The sequence below is a fragment of the Palaemon carinicauda genome, chromosome 13, assembly GCF_036898095.1.
Source record: "Palaemon carinicauda isolate YSFRI2023 chromosome 13, ASM3689809v2, whole genome shotgun sequence".
Taxonomy (NCBI): Eukaryota; Metazoa; Arthropoda; class Malacostraca; order Decapoda; family Palaemonidae; genus Palaemon; species Palaemon carinicauda.
In genome coordinates, this window is record NC_090737.1 from 26,935,341 (window position 1) to 26,960,237 (window position 24,897).

The following is a 24,897-nucleotide window of genomic DNA, read 5'->3' on the forward strand; positions in this document are numbered from 1 at the left end:
TTGTCATCCTAAGATAAAAGTTTTATGAAGATTTATTGGGTGGAACTGTGATCAAGATTTCCGATCTAAATATTAGAAACAAAACTTGCTGATGAAGTTAAGGAAGAGAATTTGTTGATTGCAAGGTTTTCAAAATCTTAGATAGATTAATTGAGAAGAAAAAGGCTGTTAATGCACTTGAATGTTGTACAGTATACAGGTCTTCAAAACACTGATATGAGGTCTGCCTTAAATGGCAATATTCTCCGAAATTATGCGGGTGGGATTAGTACTAGTAGAGACAAGTCAGTGAATGAAATACATAGCATTTTGAAGGAGAAATTATAAAAAAATTCCGGAAACAGAATCTAAAAGTTATGATCTGCAATATTTATAGTGAGAAGGGATGATGTGGTTAATTCAGTAGTTGATAGAAACTGTAACCAACAGTAAATCCCTTGTGTAAAGAGGGGGATAAATATGTTATTTCAGAAACTTGCAACAGTTGAGCCACCAACGGTTTAAAATCTGATAGTGAAGTTTGAAAAGCTGTTCATGATAATGTATAATAAAGTTATGTTATGATGGGGCATATATGGCATGTGATAAATTTATCAGATGCTAACTTGCTTTTACTGTCGAGATATGGTCGAGAGGCTTTAGAACTTGTCCTGGTGACCATTAAACCAAAGAATGTACTTCAACTGTGTTGACTGTTCAAGATATTAAAACTTAAGATACTGATCTTGGGGTGAATTCAAGACGTGAAAATAAAGAGTAACCAAAAATATTGATCAGAGGTATTCTGTATCATCACCATCATCATATCTTCCTACGCCTATTGACGTAAAGGGCCTCGGTTTGATTTCGCCAGTCGCCTCTATCTTGAGCTTTTAAATCAATACTTCTCCATTCATCATTTATTTCATGCTTCTTAGTCCTCAGCCATGTAGGCCTGGGTCTTCTAACTCTTCTAGTGCCTTGTGGAGCATAGTTGAATGTTTAGTGAACTAATCTCTCTTAGGGAGTGCGAAGAGCATGTCCAAACCATCTCCGTCTACCCCTCACCATGATCTCATCAACATATTATTATTATTATCATTTTTTGCTAAGCTAAAACCTTAGTTGGAAAAGCAGGATGCTATGAGCCAAGGGTCCCGAATAGGGAAAATAGCCCAGTGAGGAAGGGAAACAAGGAAAAAATAAAACATTTAAGAACAATGACATTAAAATATTTTCTATATAAACTACCAAAACTTAACAAAACAAGAGGAAGAGAAATAAGATAAAATGATATGCCGGAGTGTACCTTCGAGCAAGAGAACTCTACCCCAAGACAGTCCTGCCATTTAACCACTAATATTCTTCTGAGGGCTTTGTTCTCATACCAACAAAATTTGTTGGATGTTGTTTCATTGTCATACCATGACTCTTGTCCATACAGTAACACTGATCTCACTAAACTGATATATAGTCAAATTTTTATAAGTAATTGAGGCAATTTGTTTTCGAAATTTTACTTAACCTAGCCATTGTCTAATTTGCTTTTTTCAATCTTTCATTAAATTCAAATTTAAAGATCTTGTACAGTATATTGATCTTAATTGTTTAAATTATTAATCAGAATCAGAAAAACTTGAATTAGAATCTATAAAGGAGAAGGTTCTTGATATCAATATTTTCCGTGGTTGAGGTCACTTAGAATTAAGTGCTGATGTGAACAGAATAAACAAAAAAGAAAAATAGTCATAGTTTCTTCTACCAATGGATTACACCTGAGAATCTGGAGAAGCTGAGCAAATACAAGGATTTCTGTAAGAAATACATTGATGCCACTAAGGCAATCACCTTCAATTAAAGCTAATAATTATCTAGCTGGGCAGGATATGACAATGTATTGGTGAAGCCAGGTGATAGTGGCAACAATGATACTAATGCTTGAGAGAGAGTTATAATGAGACCAAAGAACTAATATATATATATATATATATATATATATATATATATATATATATATATATATATATATATATATATATATATATATATATATATATATCAACCCACATTTTTACTTATATAGTAACACCCTACAACATTTTTATTCTTCAAAAACTTCTTGTTCTGCAAGTGCTGTTTTACACAAACAATATTTTTTATAACTTTCACCTCTTGATTATATAGGAATGTCATGTCTGGTGTTCCTCAGGGTAGTGTTACAGCCTTTTCATCTTTACTTTACCAAAGGTGCATGATATGGGTGTTTTCTTTGTGAACAAGCTTGTTGTTTATTCACATGAAGCTACTATTTGCATTAATACTATCTCCTGAGTGTAGACATTAAACAGCTAAATCTCTTGACAGAAATCTAGCTCAAATTAGTGCACACTGCAAGGATTTGTAAGATTGCAAGATCATGCTTACATTGTGTAATCGTAAACATTTTATTACAGAGTATATAACCCTCATACTCGGCATTCATTTTGCATTCAGAATCATACAAAAGTAAATTCACACTGCAATACTGTCTACCGATTGCCTTTGTGATAATACTCTATTGTAGAACTCTTGTAATATTATATTGGATATTTCTGTTGGCTATGGAGACAGTTATCTAATACTATACAGTGCAGTAAAGTATTGTACTTGATAAAATTGTGCATTCTTTTTCCCTTTGCATGCATATATAATAAAAAAAATTATTTCTTTGTATCCTAAATGCTAGTATGAACTTGGCGAATCTTTGCATATGCTAAACTTAGGTCACGATTTGTGAGTAACCTATCCTAAAGCTAGTCAGGGTTATTTTACCATACAGTATTTGCACCCTGTTTGGATCCACTGATGAGGATATTGTTATTATTATTACTTGATAATCTACAACCTAGTTGGAAAAGCAGGATGCTATAAGCCCAGGGGCTCTGACAAGGAAAATAGCCTAGTGAGGAAAGAAAAAAAGGAAAAATAAAACATAAGAAGAGTAACAACATAAAAATAAATATCTCCCATATAAACTATAAAATCTTTAACAAAGAGGAAGAGAAATAAGGTAGAATAGTGTGCCTGAGTGTACCCTCAAGTAAGAGAACTCTAACCCAAGAAGTGGAAGACCATGGTACAGAGGTTAGGGCACTACCCAAGACTAGAGAACAATGGTTTAATTTTGGAGTATCCTCCTAGAAGAGCTGGTTACCATAGCTAAAGAGTCTCTTCTACTCTTGCCAAGAGGAAAGTGGCCGCTGAACAATTACAGTGCAGTAATCCCGTAGGTGAAGGAGAATACTGTAGGGAAATACCATTCACCTTATTCAAAGAGGAAAAATCCATTTCTCATTGAATGTCCCTGTAACCACAAACAATACGCTTTCAGTTAAAATTTGTCCCTGTAACCACAAACAATACGCTTTCAGTTAAAATTGCATCAGAGAGAAACTGTGTTCCAGCGTAATCATTAGTCTGTTGAAAGGGTAGTAATATACAGGTAACCCTCAGTGTTTGCGAGGAGTAGGTAACAAAGACCACTGTAAAGATTGAAAAACTGCAAAATATAGTTGTCCTAAGGTCATTTTACATATGACTCATAACCAACTGACCACACTATTTGTTGCTAACTACCATTCTAAATAACTCAATACTGTGCAATTTTTTCACATAGTTTCTATCACAATATTATTATTATTATTATTAGGGAAAGCAGGGTGCCATAATCCCAAGGGCTCCAACAAGGAAAATGGCCAACTATTAAAAAAAAACTTATTTTATGTCAGCATTTTTAACATAAAAACATTCGCTGCAAGTTTGAACTTTTGAAGTTCCACCAATTCAACTACCTGATTAGGAATATGCTAAGATCAGGATGTTGAGGAGCCACTGTCCTCGACCTATTTGCAATCATACTTTGATTTTGGTTAGGGTTCAACTTCATGCCCCATATGAAGGGACTCAGAAACCCCAAATCTACATTCAGGAGGTGGAATTGATGCAAAGAGAGTAACACCATCTGCATATGCAACAAGCTTGTTTTCTAGATGAAACCACATGTCGGGTATATACAGTAATATGAAAAGTAATGGGAGGGCCAAGAACACTAACCTGAGGAACACCAGATACTGTTTCTCATTCCTGTACTCATTATGGTGCCTTTCAATAATCCTTTGTGATCTGTTACCGGTACTTAAAAATTCAATAATAATGCTAAGAGAAGACCCGTCCACTTCCAAGTGTTTGAGTTTGTAAACAAGGGCCTCATGATTAACACAGTTAAAGGTAGCACTAAAATCAAGGCCAATACTACAAACTTCGTGACCACAATCAATGGATTTCTGTACAGCATTGGAAATTGTAAGAAGGGCATCACATGCTCCAAGGCCTTTACAAAAGCCAAATTTTAAACTAGGGAACAGATGATTACCTTCAGCTAAGATGTTAAGACATTTTGCAGAAAGATGTTAAAAAACATTAGATAATATGGGAGTTATGGAAATTGGGCGGTAATCAGCTGAACTTGAGCTACCACGAACACATTTACATGATGGAGTAACATTAACCAACAAGTACTAAAAGAAACTCTTCTTTCCAACTTGTGGAAAATAGCATAACTTAGGAGTTGAAAAATCTGCAGTCTTTATAAAATGCAAAGGAAAAATTCTACGGAAAAATACCATTTGGTCATCTCCATCGAGAGTGCTTCATTGAACCAGGGCTTGTCTTTCACTCGTTACTTAATCACTCAGGAAGGGATACTCCTATCAATTATGTTGACTAGATTCTCATTCAAAAGAACAACAGGGTCAACATTATTTTACAATTGTGACCAATTCATGTTCAAAAGATCACTCAAATTACCATTCCAGTCTGGTTGAGATTTTATATAAATCCTACATGAGTATGATCTATCAGGGACAGGCTGCTCAGCCTTCACTACTAATGAAATCAAGGCATGATCAGATGTCCCAACTGCAGACCCATCCTTACTTGTTATCATGCCAGGAGAGTCAGTGTATACTTGGTCCAAGTTTGTATCTCTCTGCTATAGTACACTAGTACTCTGTGGTATCTAAGGTAAGACGACTCCAAAGTCATTGCCACTCCACTCTATGTATACACAACAACAAAACACTTGTTCCTAACTAAAAACACTCATTGATATTGTACTGTATATTACTGTAATACTGTTTATGTACTGTACAGTACTGTCAACAATGTACACTTTATTTAGCTAAGGTGAGAAAACATGTCACTCACAAGTGATTGCTGTTTTAGCGTGGTTGCCTCTCCACCTATCAACTCATAAAACCTAATGCTAACCTGTAATACGTAGTTCATACATTTTTAGATCTTTTTTTTATTAATATTATGCACATATATTCACTGTAATACATACAGTATTGTACTGCCACTTCATACAGGTAGAATACGATAAAATAATTAAGGAAATGAAGACTACAGTTCTTGTGCAACACCACTTATTACTTAGCGAAGAAATTCTATGCACCAAAATTGCTCTAGATACCATGATTCATAATCTATAACACACAATAGACGTAGTAGTACTGTAGTACCTGTGCAATACAAGTACAGTAACAAATATAACATGCATTTGGATCTTGCACAAAATTTGAATGTTATAAGCATAACTGATTATTATTTACAAATAATAATGAATTTGCACCATTTGAACAAGAATTGAAATGTACAGTATGGGTAACTAACCAGATTTCTTGCAAAGATGGCTGGTCAGGTGGATAAGGATGATAAGCCATGGAGTTACAAATAGATGAACTGGAGGGATGTAACTGTTCGGCATGACACGTCTGCTTGGAAGAGTCATGATTGCTGTACAGTGATAATTACATTAACTGTATGAACAATGAATAAAATTGGGTAATGAAACGATACCTAACCAGTGTAAGTAAGCATCATTGTCATTTTTGTGGGGGGTGGGTTTTCTCAGCGATTCAGAGAAGGAATTTGAGGTTGAGGAGACAGACCTAGTGAATCAGAGAAGTGGTATTTTGATGAGAGGGCTATGGTACAAGGTCCGGATACAAAGATGTGGGTGGGTGGGTGGAAGTTTTGTTGCACAGTAAACCGAATGAGACAACGCCACGAAGGTCTGCGAAGAATTGAAACTTATTAAAAATCTTTGCTTATCTATATATGTGGATTATTGAAATTGCCATGAAAGAATCCGCTAAGATTGAGGTCTGACAGTAACAGAAGCTGCTGAATGTGAATCTTTTCTAAAGACTCATTCAAAATTATCCAGTCGTCCAAGTATTATCAAAATTCTGATGCTCCCTAAACCTCAGCCATTTCAAGATGGGAGTCCTCATATTAGTGAAATCTTGAGGAGCCCCTTGAGACCGAAATATAGCCATTTGAATTGGTAAATCTTTGATACATAAATAAATTGAATGAATTTCATAAGTTCTGGATGAATAGTGATAGGAAAATAAATATTAGTCAAGTCTATTACAAACACTCTCCTTTTCTCACTACCTCCAATACCATTGAAGGAGTTTACATAGAGATTTTATTTAGGACTAACTGTATACCTGTTTAGAATTGAGATATCTAAAGTTTCCTTCCACAACTCAAATGCTTTGGGTTCTAGGGACAATCAGTTGTAAAACTTTGGGAAGGTACCTTAAATCTCCTCTATTACACTACTCTAGAAGTTTTGTAATCTTTAGTTTCAATAGGTAAACTTAGGCTGAATTCTTTACATAAATTAGATGTGGAAGAGGTTTCCTGCCTTGAGAAGGGGTTTGGGGAAACGGGAATTTGACAACCTTCCTTTGTTACTGATACCACCCAAGGATTGGCCTTAAGAGTTTCTCAAACTTGATAATGAAATTTTACTCTGGAATGTGTAATACTTTTGATCTTTTATCTGTTAATTATACTGTACAGTATAGGTAACCAATGAAAATATAGTATTGTATACATGTTATTTTCCACATGTTGATTATGTAAATTAGAACAATCTTTAATTTTATGTAGGGTTAGTGTTGTAATTCTAGAAGATTTTTGTTTATATTGACAGTGCCAACATTGTTAAGGTAAGAATAAATTTTTGGATAAGCTCTGCATGTAATATTATTTATAGATAACGAACATGTTACTTTGGTATACAGCATAAGCTATCTCATCTTATTTCTTTGATCAACAAGGATTAATTTTTCCTATTATTTTCAGATTATTCTTTTGAAACTACTGCACAATAGCAGTAATATTAAGTGACAACTCACTTAAGTGCTTCAGTGGATGTTCACCCTTCGTGCCACCGTGATGTTACACCGTGTTCTAGAGCTCCTCCCCCAGTATGGGAGGTAAAATTTGGCGTAAGCCTCGAGCTGTACTCTGGTCTTACGCTATTGCTACAGAGTGTTTAGAGCCTTCTGGTTACTAATGCCAAAGACGTAATTGTCTCTGTATTCTCTGAGTGGTTGAGTTTAAAATTTTATAGATTAAGTTAACATAGATAAGTTAAAAAAAGTGTTAGTCATTTTCTTCTGGGGAAAAATACCAGTTGATACTTTTGTTGGTGAAGTACTTTTGAAACACAAACTAAAATGCCTACAGAGAGCCTTGGCTTAGATTCTAGAATGGCTGCAATGGATATGGACCCCAAAGGCTTTAGCCCTATGTCGGGACCAGATGAAAACATGAGCTCGCCCCCTAGTGTGTTGACGACGGCATCTGCAGGTTCTACGCCCTCTTCCATCCCATCAGCTGGGTCCACTCCATCGTCCATTCCATCTGCTGGATCAACTCCGTACCAGTACAATGCTCAGGAGGATGTGGGAATGAAACCTGTAACCCCATCATCTGATCACCAGCCTATTACTCCCCTGACTCCAGACCAGCCTATTACACCAGACCAACCCATCACCCCTGATCAATCCGTTCCATCAGACCAGCCCATTACACCAGATCAGCAGCCTCCCAGAAGTCCAGGGATGTACGTAGATGGAGTGAAAGATGGTTTACAAATGGACAAAATGGATGGCGAGGGGAGCGAGGTGAAAAGACACAATGACATAAGTGAAGGCAAGGTTCATAATCATCCTAGTGGGAGTAAAGACAGTGAAAGAAGAGATGATTGTTCATGTATTTTGTGTGAAGACCACAGAAGACATGCTGGGGATCCACCTTCCACTTTTCCTCCCCCTCCTGTAAACAGTGACTTTGAGTATCCTTTGGAAGCCCAGTTGAATGAGAGGTTTAATAGTGGGGAACAGCAGTGCAGTGTTGTTGGTGAGGGCAAGACAAGGGGAAGGCGATGCAAGGACCCTAATGCTCCATGCAAACCTCGTAAGCGCAAACAGTCGGGAAAACCTACTGTACATTACCAAAGTGAGATATCCCAGGATTCAGAGGTCACTGGAATAAGAATGAAGATAAAGTTAACTGTCCCTCCAGTAAAAGAGAACAATTCACGTGGTTTCGGCAGCTCTCCAAACACTAACCGAACTTATAGTGTTGTATCTAGTCCGAGTGAGAAGAGACCTCGAAAGAGAAGTGGACATAGTTTAGAAAGGTGTAATTCTGGATCTTCCTCATCAGAGGGGAAAAGAAAGAAAAGAAATTTAGAATTTGTTAGTTGGGGACCAATATTAAGCGAGGTGAATGGTGAACCTCAGTCACCTTGGGCATGGAAGCTGCCTATCCACATCCTGCAAAGTATTCTGGACTTAGCTTCGCAAACTGTGGGAATCCTTCCATTACTTCTCAGGTTAGTGTTAAGCTCAAGTAGTTCCTCATTAACATTTTTTTTCTAGTTATTAAAAATTATGTGAAAGGAAATTTTATGTCAAGTAGCTTGATTTATGGCTGTATATCTTTTTTTTTTTATTATTGTATCTTACTATTTAAAGAAATTGTGGTATCAATTATTTTTTGTATTGTTAATTCAAATATGTTGAAATATTCTCGAATAGTTATTGTTACTAAGGGTTATTGTGTTAGTTTAAACAACTTAGAAAATGCTTGGAAAATATGCATGATTGGGAAATTGAGTTAAAAGTTAGAGTGATGTGTGTGTTTTGAGTTGAAAATAGGAGTGTACAGTAGTAATGTTATATTACCACCAAGTGCATTGATTTATTTAAAGTACAGTAATATAATATTACTGTGACATGCTATGGAAAGAAATCTTTTAGTTGAAAAAGGTAAAGAAGTACAATGAGGTACAGAGGTATTTAGAAAAAGTTAGTACACTTACAGCGAATCAAGACATGATTTTGCTTAGTTAGGAAGTAGTTATTTCTATAAGAGTATGATTACCTACGTTACCAAATCCGTCTCATGTTAGTAAAGAAAAAAAATTAACAGGTTCCATGAGAGGTTAGCTTTTAGCTCTAAAATACTTGCTGGTACTTTTTTCATGGGCACCTCGTAGCAGGAAAGAATTGGAGCAGTGCCTTCAGCTGTGATCAAATCTGAAGAGATACCAGTTTCAGAGCATTAGAATTATACTGCAAGAGTGATTTTCTCTAGTTCAATACTTATACCTCAGCTATTATTGGTTATATACTATAGCCCTAAATATTTTACTGCATTTGTGGATGTTTGAACAGAATTTTGTAGTTGAGTAACCAAGCTATAAAATATATATAGTACTGTATTAGTACTGCGTTAGTGATTGTTAAAAGTCATTGGAATGGTACCCAATGTGAATAATCCTGTAACCTACCCTAATTTTTACCTCCGCCAGGAGGGTATGTTTTCGGTTCGGTTTGTTTGTTTGTTTGTTTCTCTGTTTGTCTGTCTGTCTGTGGACAACGTAGAGGCCACATTTCTACACGGAATCACTTCAAACTTGGCCAAGTAGTTCCCCAATGTGTATGGAAGAACTGATTAAATTTTGGTCAAGGTCACCCCAAGGTCAAGGTCACAGGGGTCACTGGTGTCACTATGACATAAGTGGCCATATCAAGAGACAGAAATAAAGCACTGACTTTTGCATAAGCCAACAGGGAAGTCCTAGTCCAGGCGCAACCCATGGGTGATGTTCAAATTTATAAAGGTCAAAGGTCAAGGTCATATTGGTGCATTATATCAATGTCATATTAAGTATCAGTGGCAAATGAACAAAGATCACTTGAAGGTCAAAAGTCAAGCAGGTCACTTGAAGGTCAAGGTCACGTGAAGGTCAAGGTCACGTGAAGGTCAAGGTCACCTGAAGGTCAAGGTCACGTGAAGGTCAAGTACATTTGAAGATCAAGGTCACTTGAAGCCAAGGTCATGTGAAGGTCAAGGTCACGTGAAGGTCAAGGTCACTTGAAGGTCACGTGAAGGTCAAGGTCATGTGAAGGTCGAAGTCACATCAATTCATGATTCTAGGACATATGGCGCTCTAGGTCACCTTGGCGGAGGTATGTCCTCTACGAGGACCATGTCCGCGTTCAGGACTTGCTCACTTGTATTTATTGTTAAGGTAGGAATTTTTATTTGTCAATAGCATTGCCATTTGCCATCACTAGTTATAACTGATACCATGTATTCTCAATTAGAATAGAAAGCCAAAGGTTATAATTATGCAACCTAACTTTTTCTTTTTATTCTTAAAAAGAATACTTCAAACACTTCATATACCCATCACAATTCCTCAGTTGTCTTATTGTTCAACTAAAATAGACTTACAGGTATATCAGTAAATATCAGTGTCGTCAGCATCAACATTACAACTCAAGTGCGTTTTTATTTTGGTAATGTATATATAAAATATTGTTGTACAATCAGTTCTTAGTATTCGCGAATTCTTTGTAACGTAGAAATCCTAAATTTGACACCAAACGTGAAATTGAAGAGTTAGAAATCACCAAATATAGGGTAATGCTAAAAAGGGCAAGTCAAATGGGGAAATTTAGCCTTAAAGTTGGCAAATAATACTGTAGGTTATTAAGAAAAGAAAAAGAAAAAAAACAAAGAACGAGACTCAAGACGTGGAATTTAGCAAGACATGAAATTTAGGGTTAGATATTGCTTAATGTAGCATAATGTTAAAAACCACAGGTTTAATCGGGAAATTTAGTATGAGAAATTGGCAAATTGTACTGTGCAGTACCATATTAAGAAATGCCATAGATCAAGAGTCAAAACGTGAAATTTACCGTTAGAAACTGGCAAATAATACTGTATAGGTCGGGAAGTTATATTACTGATAGCATCAGCTTGAGATCAGCTAACGATAAACCCAAAAAATTTTAATTGGTGGTGTTAAAATGCATTTTGAATTGATAACAGATAACACAAATGTTTAAATTTGACTTCTTTCATGTGACCTTATCTGATAAAACTAGAGATCAGTTGACAAAATTGAATGCAACTAGAGATTAGTTGGCAAAATCAAATGCAATTATAGATCAATTGACAAAATCAAATGCAACTATAGATTAATTGACAAAATCAAATTCAACTAGGGATCAGATGGAAAAATCGAATGCAATTAGAGGTCAATTGACAAAATCAAATGCAACTAGAGATCGGATGGCAAAATCGAATGCATCTAGAGATCAGTTGGCAAAATTGAATGCAACTAGAGATCTGATGACAAAATTGAATGCAACTAGAGATCAGATGGTAAAATTGAATGTAACTAGAGATCAGATGGCAAAATTAAATGCAATTAGAGATCAGATGGTAAAATTGAATGCAACTAGAAATCAGATGGCAAAATCAAATGCAATTGGAGATCAGTTGGCAAAATTGAATGCAACTAAAGATCAGATGGCAAAATCAAATGCAATTAGAGATCAGTTGGCAAAATTGAATGCAACTAGAGATCAGATGGAAAAATTGAATGCAACTAGAGATCAGATGTCAAAATCAAATGCAATTAGATATCAGTTGGCAAAATTGAATGCAACTAGAGATCAGATATCAAAATCAAATGCAATTGGAGATCAGTTGGCAAAATTGAATGCAACTAGAGATCAGATGGAAAAATCAAATGCAACTAGAGATCAGATGGCAAAATCAAATGCAATCAGAGATCAGTTGGCTAAATTGAAAGCAACTAGAGATCAGATGGTAAAATTGAATGCAACTAGAGATCAGATGGTAAAATTGAATGCAACTAGAGATCAGATGGCAAAATTGAATGCAACTAGAGACCAGATGGCAAAATCAAATGCAATTAGAGATCAGTTGGCAAAATTGAATGCAGATAAAGATCAGATGGCAAAAGTGAATGCAACTAGAGATCAGATGAAAAATTTGAAAGCAACTAGAGATCAGATGGAAAAATTGAATGCAACTAGAAATCAGATAACAAAATTGAATGCAAATAAAGATCAGATGGCAAAATTGAATGCAAATAGAGATCAGATGGCAAAATTGAATGCAACTAGAGATCAGATGGTAAAATTGAATGCAACTAGAGATCTGATGGCAAAATCAAATGCAATTGGAGATCAGTTGGCAAAATTGAATGCAACTAGAAATCAGATAACAAAATTGAATGCAATTAGAGATGAGATGGAAAAGTTGCATGCAACTAGAGATCAGATGGCAAAATTGAATGCAACTAGAGATGAGATGGAAAAGTTGCATGCAACTAGAGATCAGATGGCAAAATCAAATGCAACTAGAGATCAGATATCAAAATCAAATGCAATTGGAGATCAGTTGGCAAAATTGAATGCAACTAGAGATCAGATGGAAAAATTGAATGCAACTAGAGATCAGATGGCAAAATCAAATGCAACCAGAGATCAGTTGGCTAAATTGAAAGCAACTAGAAATCAGATAACAAAATCAAATGCAAATAGAGATCAGATGGCAAAATTGAATGCAGCTAGAGATCAGATGGTAAAAGAATGCAACTAGAGATCAGATGGTAAAATTGAATGCAACTAGAGATCAGATGGTAAAATCAAATGCAATTAGAGATCAGTTGACAAAAGTGATTGCAACAAGAGATCAGATGGAAAAGTTGCATGCAACTAGAGATCAGTTGACAAAATTGAATGCAACTAGAGATCTGATGGCAAAATCAAATGCAATTGGAGATCAGTTGGCAAAATTGAATGCAACTAGAGATCAGTTGGAAAAATTGAATGCAACTAGAAATCAGATAACAAAATCGAATGCAACTAGAAATCAGATAACAAAATTGAATGCAAATAGAGATCAGATGGTAAAATTGAATGCTACTAGAGATCAGGTGGCAAAATCAAATGCAAATAGAGATCAGATGGTAAAATCAAATGCAACTAGAAATCAGATGGCAAAATCAAATGCAACTAGAGATCAGATGGTAAAATTGAATGCAATTGGAGATCAGTTGGCAAAATTGAATGCAACTAGAGATCAGTTGGAAAAATTGAATGCAACTAGAAATCAGATAACAAAATCGAATGCAACTAGAAATCAGATAACAAAATTGAATGCAAATAGAGATCAGATGGTAAAATTGAATGCTACTAGAGATCAGGTGGCAAAATCAAATGCAAATAGAGATCAGATGGTAAAATCAAATGCAACTAGAAATCAGATGGCAAAATCAAATGCAACTAGAGATCAGATGGTAAAATCAAATGCAATTAGAGATCAGTTGACAAAAGTGATTGCAACAAGAGATCAGATGGAAAAGTTGCATGCAACTAGAGATCAGTTGACAAAATTGTATGCAACTAGAGATCTGATGGCAAAATCAAATGCAATTGGAGATCAGTTAGCAAAATTGAATGCAACCAGAGATCAGGTGGAAAAATTGAATGCAACTAGAAATCAGATAACAAAATTGAATGCAACTAGAGATCAGATGGTAAAATTGAATGCAATTAGAGATCAGATGGCAAAATCAAATGCAATTAGAGATCAGATGGCAAAATCAAATGCAATTAGAGATCAGTTGACAAAAGTGAATGCAACTAGAGATGAGATGGAAAAGTTGCATGCAATTAGAGATCAGTTGACAAAATTGAATGCAACTAGAGATCAGATGGTAAAATTGAATGCAACTTGAGATCAGATGGAGAAATTGAATGCAACTAGAGATCAGATGGAAAAATTGAGTGCAACTAGAGATCAGATGGAAAAATTGAGTGCAACTAGAAATCAGATAACAAAATCGAATGCAAATAGAGATCAGATGGTAAAATTGAATGCAACTAGAGATCAGGTGGAAAAATTGAATGCAACTAGAGATCAGGTGGAAAAATTGAATGCAACTAGTGATCAGATGGCAAAATTAAATGCAATTAGAGATCAGATGGCAAAATTGAATGCAACTAGAGATCAGGTGGAAAAATTGAATGCAACTAGAGATCAGGTGGAAAAATTGAATGCAACTAAAGATCAGATGGCAAAATTAAATGCAATTAGAGATCAGTTGGCAAAATTAAATGCAACTAGAGATCAGGTGGAAAATTGAATGCAACTAGAGATCAGATGGAAAAGTTGCTTGCAACTAGAGATCAGTTGGCAAAATTGAATGCAACTAAAGATCAGATGGCAAAATTAAATGCAATTAGAGATCAGTTGGTAAAATTGAATGCAACTAGAGCTCAGATGGCAAAATTAAATGCAATTAGAGATCAGTTGGTAAAATTGAATGCAACTAGAGATCAGGTGAAAAAATTGAATGCAACTAGAGATCAGATGGAAAAGTTGCATGCAACTAGAGATCAGTTGGCAAAATTGAATGCAACTAAAGATCAGGTGGAAAAATTGAATGCAACTAGAGATGAGATGGAAAAGTTGCATGCAACTAGAGATCAGTTGGCAAAATTGAATGCAACTAGAGATCAGGTGGAAAAATTGAATGCAACTAGAGATCAGATGGAAAAGTTGCATGCAACTAGAGATCAGTTGGCAAAATTGAATGCAACTAGAGATCAGGTGGAAAAATTGAATGCAACTAGAGATCAGATGGAAAAGTTGCATGCAACTAGAGATCAGTTGGCAAAATTGAATGCAACTAAAGATCAGGTGGAAAAATTGAATGCAACTAGAGATCAGATGGAAAAGTTGCATGCAACTAGAGATCAGTTGGCAAAATTGAATGCAACTAAAGATCAAATGGCAAAATTAAATGCAATTAGAGATCAGTTGGCAAAATTGAATGCAATTAAAGATCAGATGGCAAAATTAAATGCAATTAGAGATCAGTTGGAAAAATTGAATTCAACTAGAGATCAGGTGGAAAAATTGAATGCTACTAGAGATCAGATGGAGAAATTTAATGCAACTAGAGATCAGGTGGAAAAATTGAGTGCAACTAGAAATCAGATAACAAAATTGAATGCTACTTGAGATCAGGTGGCAAAATCAAATGCAAATAGAGATTAGATGGTAAAATCAAATGCAATTAGAGATCAGTTGACAAAAGTGATTGCAACTAAAGATCAGATGGCAAAATTAAATGCAATTAGAGATCAGTTGGCAAAATTGAATGCAACTAGAGATCAGGTGGAAAAATTGAATGCAACTAGAAATCAGATAACAAAATCGAATGCAAATAGAGATCAGATGGTAAAATTGAATGCAACTTGAGATCATTTTTCAAAACCGAATGCAACTAGAGATCAGATGGCTAAATCAAATGCAACTAGATATCAGATGACACAATTAAATGCTGTTGTTTTAGACTAGTCTTCTATCAAACATGGATTTAAGGGAAGGAAATAGAGGGATATTAGTTTTGCATCCACTAATTTGGCATACGCGGCCATTTTATGAAACTTATTAATTTTGCATAATGAAAGTTGACTGTGTCATTATATGAAGTATAAACAAATTAGAATTTGTTCTAAATAAACAAATGTTTGAAATGGAATTTCTTCTGAAATATGCCAAATAATTATGTGCCATACTAAAAAAATTTCTTTTTTCCACATTCCATTGTTTATATGATACTGTACATATACTGTAATGTGATTAGGATATTGTGAGATTCTGATAGGCATATGACTTTGATCCATTGAATCTGTTTCATCGGCTAGAGTGGTATCCTTGTCCCTGCTCTCTGCCTTTTATTTCTTATTTGTTCTCTCTGCTATATTTTTACTCTGCTATTCAGCTGTTTTACAGAATTTACAGTACTGTATTTGAATTTCATTTCTTTAGATTCCTAAGTAATTTCATCTGTTTAGATTTATTATAAAATAATTATAGGGTTTTTTGTGTACTAGTTTCATTGTAAAGTATCATTTTAAGTTATCTATAGTTTGTTCTTTTTTAAACTTAATACTAAAAGTTATAAATATTAATCTTAAAAATGGGATTAAACTCAGCATTATATCATGGTCAAATAGATTTCTCTGAATTAAAATGACTTAGGGATAAGTTTGTGTGTTTTACTAGAGAGAAGTTTTGAACCCCCCCCTCCCCCCTCCTAAAACTTGCAATTTGTTAATGTGCTTGATAATGAATAGACAATTTTTCATCTGGGAAATCAGTTTAATGTTGTGATTAGCTCTTTGATAATTTGCAGTGATGTTTTAAAACTTGATAAGTTTTTGAGTAAGGACCAATCTTATTTAGAAAAGATGGGCAACTTTACGGTATCTACAGTATTTTGTTATTAGTTCTCAGAATTATAGATATTTTGCATTGAGTTAAAACAGAACTTTTTTAGGAAGGATTTGGTAACTATACGAGTGTGGTTTTTAATTCACGGAATTATGGATTTTATTGCTAATCAATATTCTTTATTTCATAGAACATCAAGAGTTTGTAGATTATGGCGCATGGTGTCAACCGATGCTCGGCTGTGGCACACGGCAAACCTATCCTCCAGTAGGATCAAACCCCGTTTTCGCAATGAGAAGAGGCTTCTTTGGCTTCTGGAACACAGACTTCCAAAAGTCCGTGATTTGACGTTAGGTAAGGGGGAAGTATAGAATGCATGATGTATGTACATTACTGTGTATATATATTGACCCTCATTAATAGCAGCTTCTGATTGATTATAGAATAATTTTGATTGTGGAGTGAGGTACTTTACAGTATTTCTAAATGAATTGATGTAACTACTGAATAATAGTGACATAATTTGTTTACATAATTGGTAATAAAAAGTAGTTAATAGGAAAGGTAAGTTTTTTGTATTTGCAATTCTTCTCTTAATAACAAAGTGAATTATTTTTGTTGTAATGGAACTCCCCTATGTTCATAGTGCTTCTTTCTCGAAGCCTGATTTTATAATGATAAATATTGTACCTTGAGAAAATAATTTCTGGCTGTCTTTTCTTTCAGTAGGGTCAAATCTCAAGGACAGTATTGAGATAAACTGGTAGTTAATGGCAATAACTTTGGCTTGTGTAAACCACAGCCCTTTTTGTATTTTCAATGCTATGATAAGAGATATCACCTCATTTTTTTTTCAGTAATTCTTATGAGAGTTGTTCAAGGGAGTTATTGTGAGGATATCTTGATCCTCATTATCTTTGTATCTTGTGCCAGTGTATTGGGATATAGATAATCACAGTGAGGAATTTGATTGGCTGTTCCACCTATAGATATGTTCAATGTTCAGATGGTAGCTGGCCATATTAAGAATTTCAAATGTAAAAGGATATTAATGGTCAGTTCAACTGAAAATCCAAAGAAGACTAGGCTAGTGGATTACAGTTAGGGGGATGATAATGTCCCTCTACCTTTTAACAAGCTTTCAGAGTTTGATAATAATGAGCTTTTTACATCTTTTTGTTTTGTTTGTTCTAAGAGAACTGTGTACTATTCAGTAAGGGTTCTTATTGACTTTATCTTTTCTACATCAGCTTCGTACTCTCAAGTTAATTCAACCTCACATTTCATGATGTGGTCTGCTTTTTATGACTACCGGATTCCCGAGATAGAAGATCGAGCTGGTAGACTGTATCATAATATCTCTCCACTCACTGATATAGGCGCTCATGGTTAACCACTCATGTACTTATATTAGTGGCAAAGTTATAAGGTTCCTGAAGAGCAGGAAAGATCACTTTAAAGATTAATCCTTTAAAGCTTCAGTAGGAGCTGAACGGTTGCATCATGTTTTGGATGCCAGAGAGCCTTGTCTAACATAGGCTTAGCCACTAGCACATCACAAGTTGTCCTCAGCAGTGTTAATGTAACTATTAATACTTATTTTGCTGGATTGAGTCCTTTTCCTCATTGAATTGAATTTATTAGATTCGTTTAAGCTCATTGTTGATGTAAACAAAAGAAATTATTAAAATACAGTTTTTAAGAACTAGTCAACTCGAATGTGTGTTGATAATAAAGTGGGAAATATATTTAGAAATTTTCTCCCTTGTAGTGTCTCTTATATAAGAGTTAATTAGGTCATCAGAACCTTGATCTTATTTTGGATTGTTGAACTTGTTAGATAAAACTATTTTAGACGGGTCTTCTGAGACTGTAACAACCTTTGTGAATTTTGTGGTTAAGCATAGGGAATGCATTATCTATGTTTGGAACAGAAAAACTTTGATTTCTTCCTGTTTTGATTCTTATTCAATAAGGTTAGAATTGATAATTTAGTGGCCCAAGTAAAATCTGGGAGGCAAAGTAAAGTATGCTTTAAGGTCAGTTTACCCTCCAAAGAAATGACTTCTTTCCCCCAGTAATTTTCTCCTCCAACTGGTTAGGTTCATAAAAGTAGTAGGCCACCAACATTTTGCTAGAATGGACATTGGTAACTCCTAGGGGAGAAAGTCATAAGAAAGGTGTTTGATCTCCAGGGTTTAAAGTTTCTTGTTAATATTTTATTCTTTTTTTATTAATTCTTTAATAGTCTTAATAGATTCTTGCTTTTGCATTCCTTTTGTTTCTTGTGCTTCAGTCTCAGACCAGCTTCTCTTATCTTGACCAGGATGACGGCTTTCATCTTGAATTTATGAGATTTCAGTGAATCAGGGTTCTTTTGTATCTGGAAGACGCTATTTTTTTTATGTTTTGTGAGACTGAATTATGGTTTAACAAGTCTGGCTGCTCAGGTTTCTGGAAAAGTTTATCAGTTAAGAGTCATCTCTTTTGATTAAAACTGATATTTTATAATTAGGAATGATTATAACAACCATTCCTTTTTGGGGTTTTCCTTCAGTGTGTAGCGATAGGTATGCAGTTAATTCTAAGTTTTGCCTTCATCACAAGGTTCAACACTACATACTATTTTAGAAGTTTCATTCCAGCTCTGACAAAATTGTGCAATGATCTTCATAATCAGGCAGTCGAATCAGGGAAACTTCAGAGGTTCAAACTTGAACAGGCTGACATAATTATGATTTATATTATGTCATATTTTAACATTGTTAATGATCTCAAGTTTTTTTATATTTTTAATTCATTACTAATGATATTGTTTATCTATTTCCTTATTTCCTTTCCTCACTGCACTATTTTTCCCTGTTAGAGCCATTGGACTCATAGTATCTGGCTTTTACAACTAGGTTTTTGGCTCAGCTAGTAATAATAATAATAATGATAATAAAGGTAAGAAAATAGGAAATTTTTAGTGTTATGGTATAATTCAACATAAAACCAGGCTTCGAGAAAGAAGTATTATGAACTTTGGGTAAGTATAAAATGATAGATGTTATAAAAATTCAATCTTTTTTATTAATATAACCTGCGAGTTAGATCATATATTCTAAATCTAATCCATAACGGCAACATAGACAAGTTTTTTGGAATTTATTAATTTCTATCTGTTTTTGTACATACATAACTTCTATCTACTTGTGTGCATGCAATATACTTCTGCATTACTGTACTTTTTCCTAATGCTGAATGATAGGCCAGTCACTTCAGGCATTCTGTATGAGGTGAGTTGGCAAATGAACACAAATACCCAAGTGACTACTATACAAGGGTAATGGGGGGTTAGTTATTCATACAGTTCTTTGCATTGCTTATTATTAATATCACTGAAAACCTAGTTCTAATGAGAATACCTGTATATAGCCACATGGCACTGTAGTTTCACAACTTGCCATGTGGTTATGTTAGCGTGACTTATGGAACAACAGCTAGTAATTATCTTGGGTTTTTTGTGTGTGTGTGTGTAAATAAACTCCTGGGTGAGTATATTTAGAGTGAGTTAGTTCAAACATATGCTAGGCTAAGCTTAATAAAAAAATCTTATATCCAATAAATTACAAGATAAAGTGTGTTCAATGCTTTTTTGCTCAACTTTAGGACGTAAGGGTTTTTGGCATGTTTCTCGGAGACAAAGCTAGGTTTTAATTCATATTTGGTAAATTTTCAATTGGCATGAGGTTCACTAACTTAGGTAGAGGAACATCCTTATTTGTAAAATTGTTGTGAATTTACTTATGAATTATTATGCTGTTTTACAGCTTAGTTAAATATGTTTGTTCCAACACGGAGTACTTACCTCGAACTACTTTCTTAGGAGTATCTGGAATCTCCTCCCTAACCGACCAAGAATTTTGCGCTGTTCCCCCTATCTCCGTTTTCCCTTGTCGGGTCCCTCCGTGTTGGATGGATACGTGCCCTGAGGCGACCCGGGCTCAGCGCGCGTGGGTGCGCTACTAGGTCTTTGTCGCCAGTGAGCATCTGGTCGCGGCGTAGATAACATCTCGCCGCTCTCTCTCACATCCCGTCCGACCCACCATTGTGTTCCACGTGTTCCCTTTGTGTTTTCCCGTTCATATCCCTTCCTTTTGTTACTTGTGTTGCTTGTGATTTCCCTTGTGGAATCCCAACGTCGTCGTTTCGGGCCCAAGGCCGGTAAGTCATGCGTGGCATGGCTCTCTAAGTTGAATATCGATCCTCACACTTTGTGCTCCACATGTCGGGGCAGTGTGTGCTCGCCTGTCGGACATGTTGGACAAAGGAGCACTGCAACCCGTCCGGGAATCATCCCCGGGGTTCTACAGCAGGCTCTTCCTGGTGGAGAAAGCTAGGGGGGGTTGGAGACCAATCATCGACCTCTCGGCAGTGAACAAGTTCATCAAGAAGACGTCCTTCAAGATGGATACGCCAAAGTCGGTACTGGCAGCCTTGAGGGAAGGGGATTTCATGATGTCCCTGGGCCTCAAGGACGCCTACTTTCAGATCCCCGTACACCCTTCCAGCAGGAAGTTCCTCAGGGTGAAGTGGGGAACCCAGTCTCTACAGTTCAGGACCCTCTGCTTCGGCCTGTCAATGGCTCCTCAGGTGTTACGAGGGTATTCACCATAGTATCAGCCTGGGCACACAAGCAGGGCATCAGGCTGATCAGGTATCTCGACGACTGGTTGCTGCTTTCAGCCTCAGAGGCAGCCTTAAAGGAGCAGGGGGCAAAGCTGTTACAGTTCTGCAGAGAACTGGGGGTTACCATCAATCTAGAGAAGTCCCAGTTGGTCCCCACCACCAGGATGACGTACCTAGGCATGGTCCCGGACTCCCAAGTAGCAAGGGCATTCCCCTCTCAAGGGAGGCTGGACAATGTGGACCATATAATGTGACCATTTCTAGCAAATGCACCAATGAGAGCCAAGGATTGGCAGAGACTCGTGGGCCACCTGGTCTCGCTGGAGAAGCTAGTTCCTCACAGGAGACTCAAGCTGAGGCCGGTCCAGTCGAATCTGAAGGACCTCTGGTCACCGGGAGATCCGCCTCAGTCCTTACTCATGATGACTCCAGCCACCAGAAACATGCTCCTCTGGTGGTCCGACAGGGCGAACACCCTACGAGGGGTGCCGTTCGCGTCCGCTCTTCCGGAAATCTTGCTCTTCACGGACGCGTCAAAGGAGGGGTGGGGAGCCCATCTGCTCGAAGAGACAGCAGAGGGAAAGTGGTCCCTGGAGGAGAAGCTCCTCCACATAAACCTGCTCGAGCTCCTGGCGGTTCAAAAGGCCCTCGCAATATTCGCCCATCGCCTACAGGGAAACACAATAGCCCTCATGTGTGACAACGCCACCGTGGTGGTCTACATAAAGAAACAAGGAGGTTTGAGGTCAAGGGCGCTGTGCGATCTCACGGCTCGGATCCTGGAATGGGCTGAGAGGAAACATCATTCTCACAGCCAGGTTCATTCTGGGGAAAACAAACGTTCTAGCCGACGGCCTCAGCAGAGCAGGGCAAGTATACTGGAACCTCTACATAGGATTGTCGTAATATACGAATTTTCCAACATACGAAGTAAAATTCGACCAAATTTCTGTCTCGACACCCGAAGTAATGCTCCAACATACGATGTAGATCTTGTTTACGCCGGTAGATGGCAGCACGTAAGAAGGACCCCATTGAGCGTCGAGTGCTCTGTTCTCTGTTCTTGTGTGTATCGTGTTGTCCTCTATTTAGTCTGTTATTAACAGTGCTTATTTTCTTCCTTTTCTCACATTTCCTTTTTGATTTTACCTATAATGATGGTGCCTAAGAAGCTAAGTTTCAGTACAGGTAGTGGTGAGAAAAGGAAGAAGGCAATTCTTTCCTTAGAATTGACGTAAGAAATTATAGAAAAACATGAGAGCAGTGTGCATGTGAGTGATATGGCTAAACAATATGGCTGGAATAGGCCTATGATCTCGACGATTATCAAACAGAAGGCAGCCATTAAAGCAGATAAACCATCGAAGGGGATCACCATTATTACAAGACATCGTAGCAATACCCTGGAAGAGATAGAACGCCTTTTGTTGATAGGGATAAAGGACAAAGAGATTGTTGGCTACGATCATTTGTGAGAAGGGCCAGCGTGATGAACAGAAAGAAAGAAAAAAGTGAAGCAAAGAAAACTAGGTAGCATTAACAAGCTCTTTTAAAAAAGTCCCCTCTCTTTTTCTGTTTCTCTCTAAACATAGCATTAACATGTTCTTTAAATAAAATCTCTGTGTATTCTTATGGGAATATTTGCTCCAACATACGATTGTTTTAACATACGAAGCAGTGTCTGGAACGAATTAAGATCGTATGTAGAGGTACCACTGTAGTGGGGTCGGAGTGGTCCCTACACCCACAAGTGGCCCAGAAGGGCCTACAGTTGTGGGGCTCACCGGTGATAGACCTGTTCCCCACAAGGCTCAACACGCAGCTCCACGTGTTCTGTTCTCCTGTGCCAGACCCGACGCGTATGCCTTTCCCCCCTTCGGGATTCTCAGGCAGGTGCTCAACAGACTCAGGCAATCAAGGGCTACAATGATGACTTTGGTAGCGCCCTGGTGGCCGGAGAGGGAGTGGTTCGCAGATCTACAGGACCTGGCCACCCTTCCTCCGTGGCCCCTACCAATAAGGGAAGATCTGCTGCACCAGCCCCACTTTCGGAGGTTTCACGAAAACCTTCAGTGCCTCCAGCTACACGTGTGAAGGTTATCGAGCGTCTATTAAGGAAAGAAGGATACTCGGAGAAGACAGCTTCAAGGATGTCAGGGTATCTTCGGAAGTCCTCGATCGTGGTGTACCAGGCCAAGTGGGCCACGTTTGTGAAGTGGTGTGCCACGCAGAATCTGAGGCCTCTGGATGCATCAGTCCACAAGATTGCAGACTTCCTGGGGGTCTCCATTCCAGCCATCAAGGGGGTCCGAGCAGCCCTGGGGCAGGTCTTTCAACTCTGAGGCATTGACCTGGGAGCCTCTCGCCAGATTTCCATGCTCATCAGAAGTTTCGAGCAGTCTTGTTCCCCCTGCGCCTCTCGGGTCCCGCAGTGGGACATGGCCAAGGTTCTCAAGGTTCTGACAAGGCCTCCCATTCAACCCCTCAAGGATTTCCTAGACAAAGACCTCACCCTCAAGACAAGTGTTCTTGCTGGCTCTGGCCTCAGCCAAGCGCGTGAGTGAGCTCCACGGCTTGCCATTCGAGGTCTCGCACTCGAAAGGGTGGAAGAACCTGTACTTGAGGTTTCTGCCTGAATTTGTGGCCAAAACACAGAACCCGGCCATTGCAGACCCGAGGTTCGAGGGGTTCTCGATCCCGGCGATCCCTCACTCGGACAACCTGGAAGACTTGCTCTTGTGCCAGTGAGAACAGTCAGGAAATACTTTAGCAGGACAGCCAGACTCCGGCCGGGCGTCAAAAGTCTGTTTGTCTCCTCAGGCCCAGTAAAGAAGGCAGTGTCAAAGAACATGATCTCCTTCTGGCTTCGGCAAGTCATCAAGAGAACTTACACCAGTGAGGGGTCTGCAATCCCGGGTACCCCGCGGCCCCATGATATTAGGGGTCTTAGCACTTCTTCGGCATTTGACAGAAACATGGCAATAGGCCAAATCATGCGAGCAGGCACATGGTCCAGGCAGTCCACCTTTACGGCCCACTACCTGAAAGACTGCATGAGGAAGTCCCTGGACGCCTTCTCCATTGGGCCAGTGATTTCTGCCCTGCAACAAGTTTAGGGCTAAAGCCCCGGGTAGCCTGAGGGAAGTAATTGCAAGCAACACAAGTTTCCTCCTTACTCCTCTTTCCTTGCTATCCTTTGTCCCTTTCCTTCCCTCCTCCCATGTTAGAGATGGATGTTGTGGAAGCCCATGTCCGGATTAGGCATAAAGGTGAGTTACACATACAAGTAGACTTTTGCGTGCTTCCCCTGACTCTCCTACCCTGTTCTTTGTGTCGTCTGGACCTAGCTCCTATCTAGGTCCCGTGTCCTGGGATGATAGTGGTGGGTCTCCCGGCCTGTAAGTCCACCCCCGCCTCCTAAAATGTATGTCTCCTAAGAAAGTAGTTCTAGGTAAGTACTCCGTGTTGGAACAAATCACAAATTTTAAGTAATTTGTATTTTTCCTAACAGTACTTACCTCGAACTACTTTCGGGTTATTGCCCACCCATCCTGCCCCGGGTGACTTACAGGAGTTCGAAGTAGAACACATATGCTTACTGGCGATAAGGACCTAGTAGCTCACCCACGCGCGCTGTTCCCGGGTCGCCTCAGGGCACATATCCATCCGCCACGGAGGGACCCGACAAGGGAAAACGGAGATAGAGGGCTGCGCAAAATTCTTGGTCGATTAGGGAGGAGATCCCAGGTACTCCTAAGAAAG

General features: G+C 37.8%; 1 protein-coding gene across 2 annotated transcripts in view; it reads left to right on the forward strand.

Moving 5' to 3' along the window:
- Fbl6 (F-box and leucine-rich repeat protein 6) overlaps positions 1–24,897 on the forward strand; it is a 46,099-nt gene that overhangs the window by 5,778 nt on the left and 15,424 nt on the right. For both annotated transcript variants that reach the window (XM_068385480.1, XM_068385481.1), the window contains exons 2-3: positions 7,180–8,719; positions 16,655–16,818. In XM_068385480.1, the coding sequence (XP_068241581.1) occupies positions 7,557–8,719; positions 16,655–16,818 (1,327 nt within the window). In that variant the 5' untranslated portion in view covers positions 7,180–7,556. The remainder of the gene's footprint in view (positions 1–7,179; positions 8,720–16,654; positions 16,819–24,897) is intronic.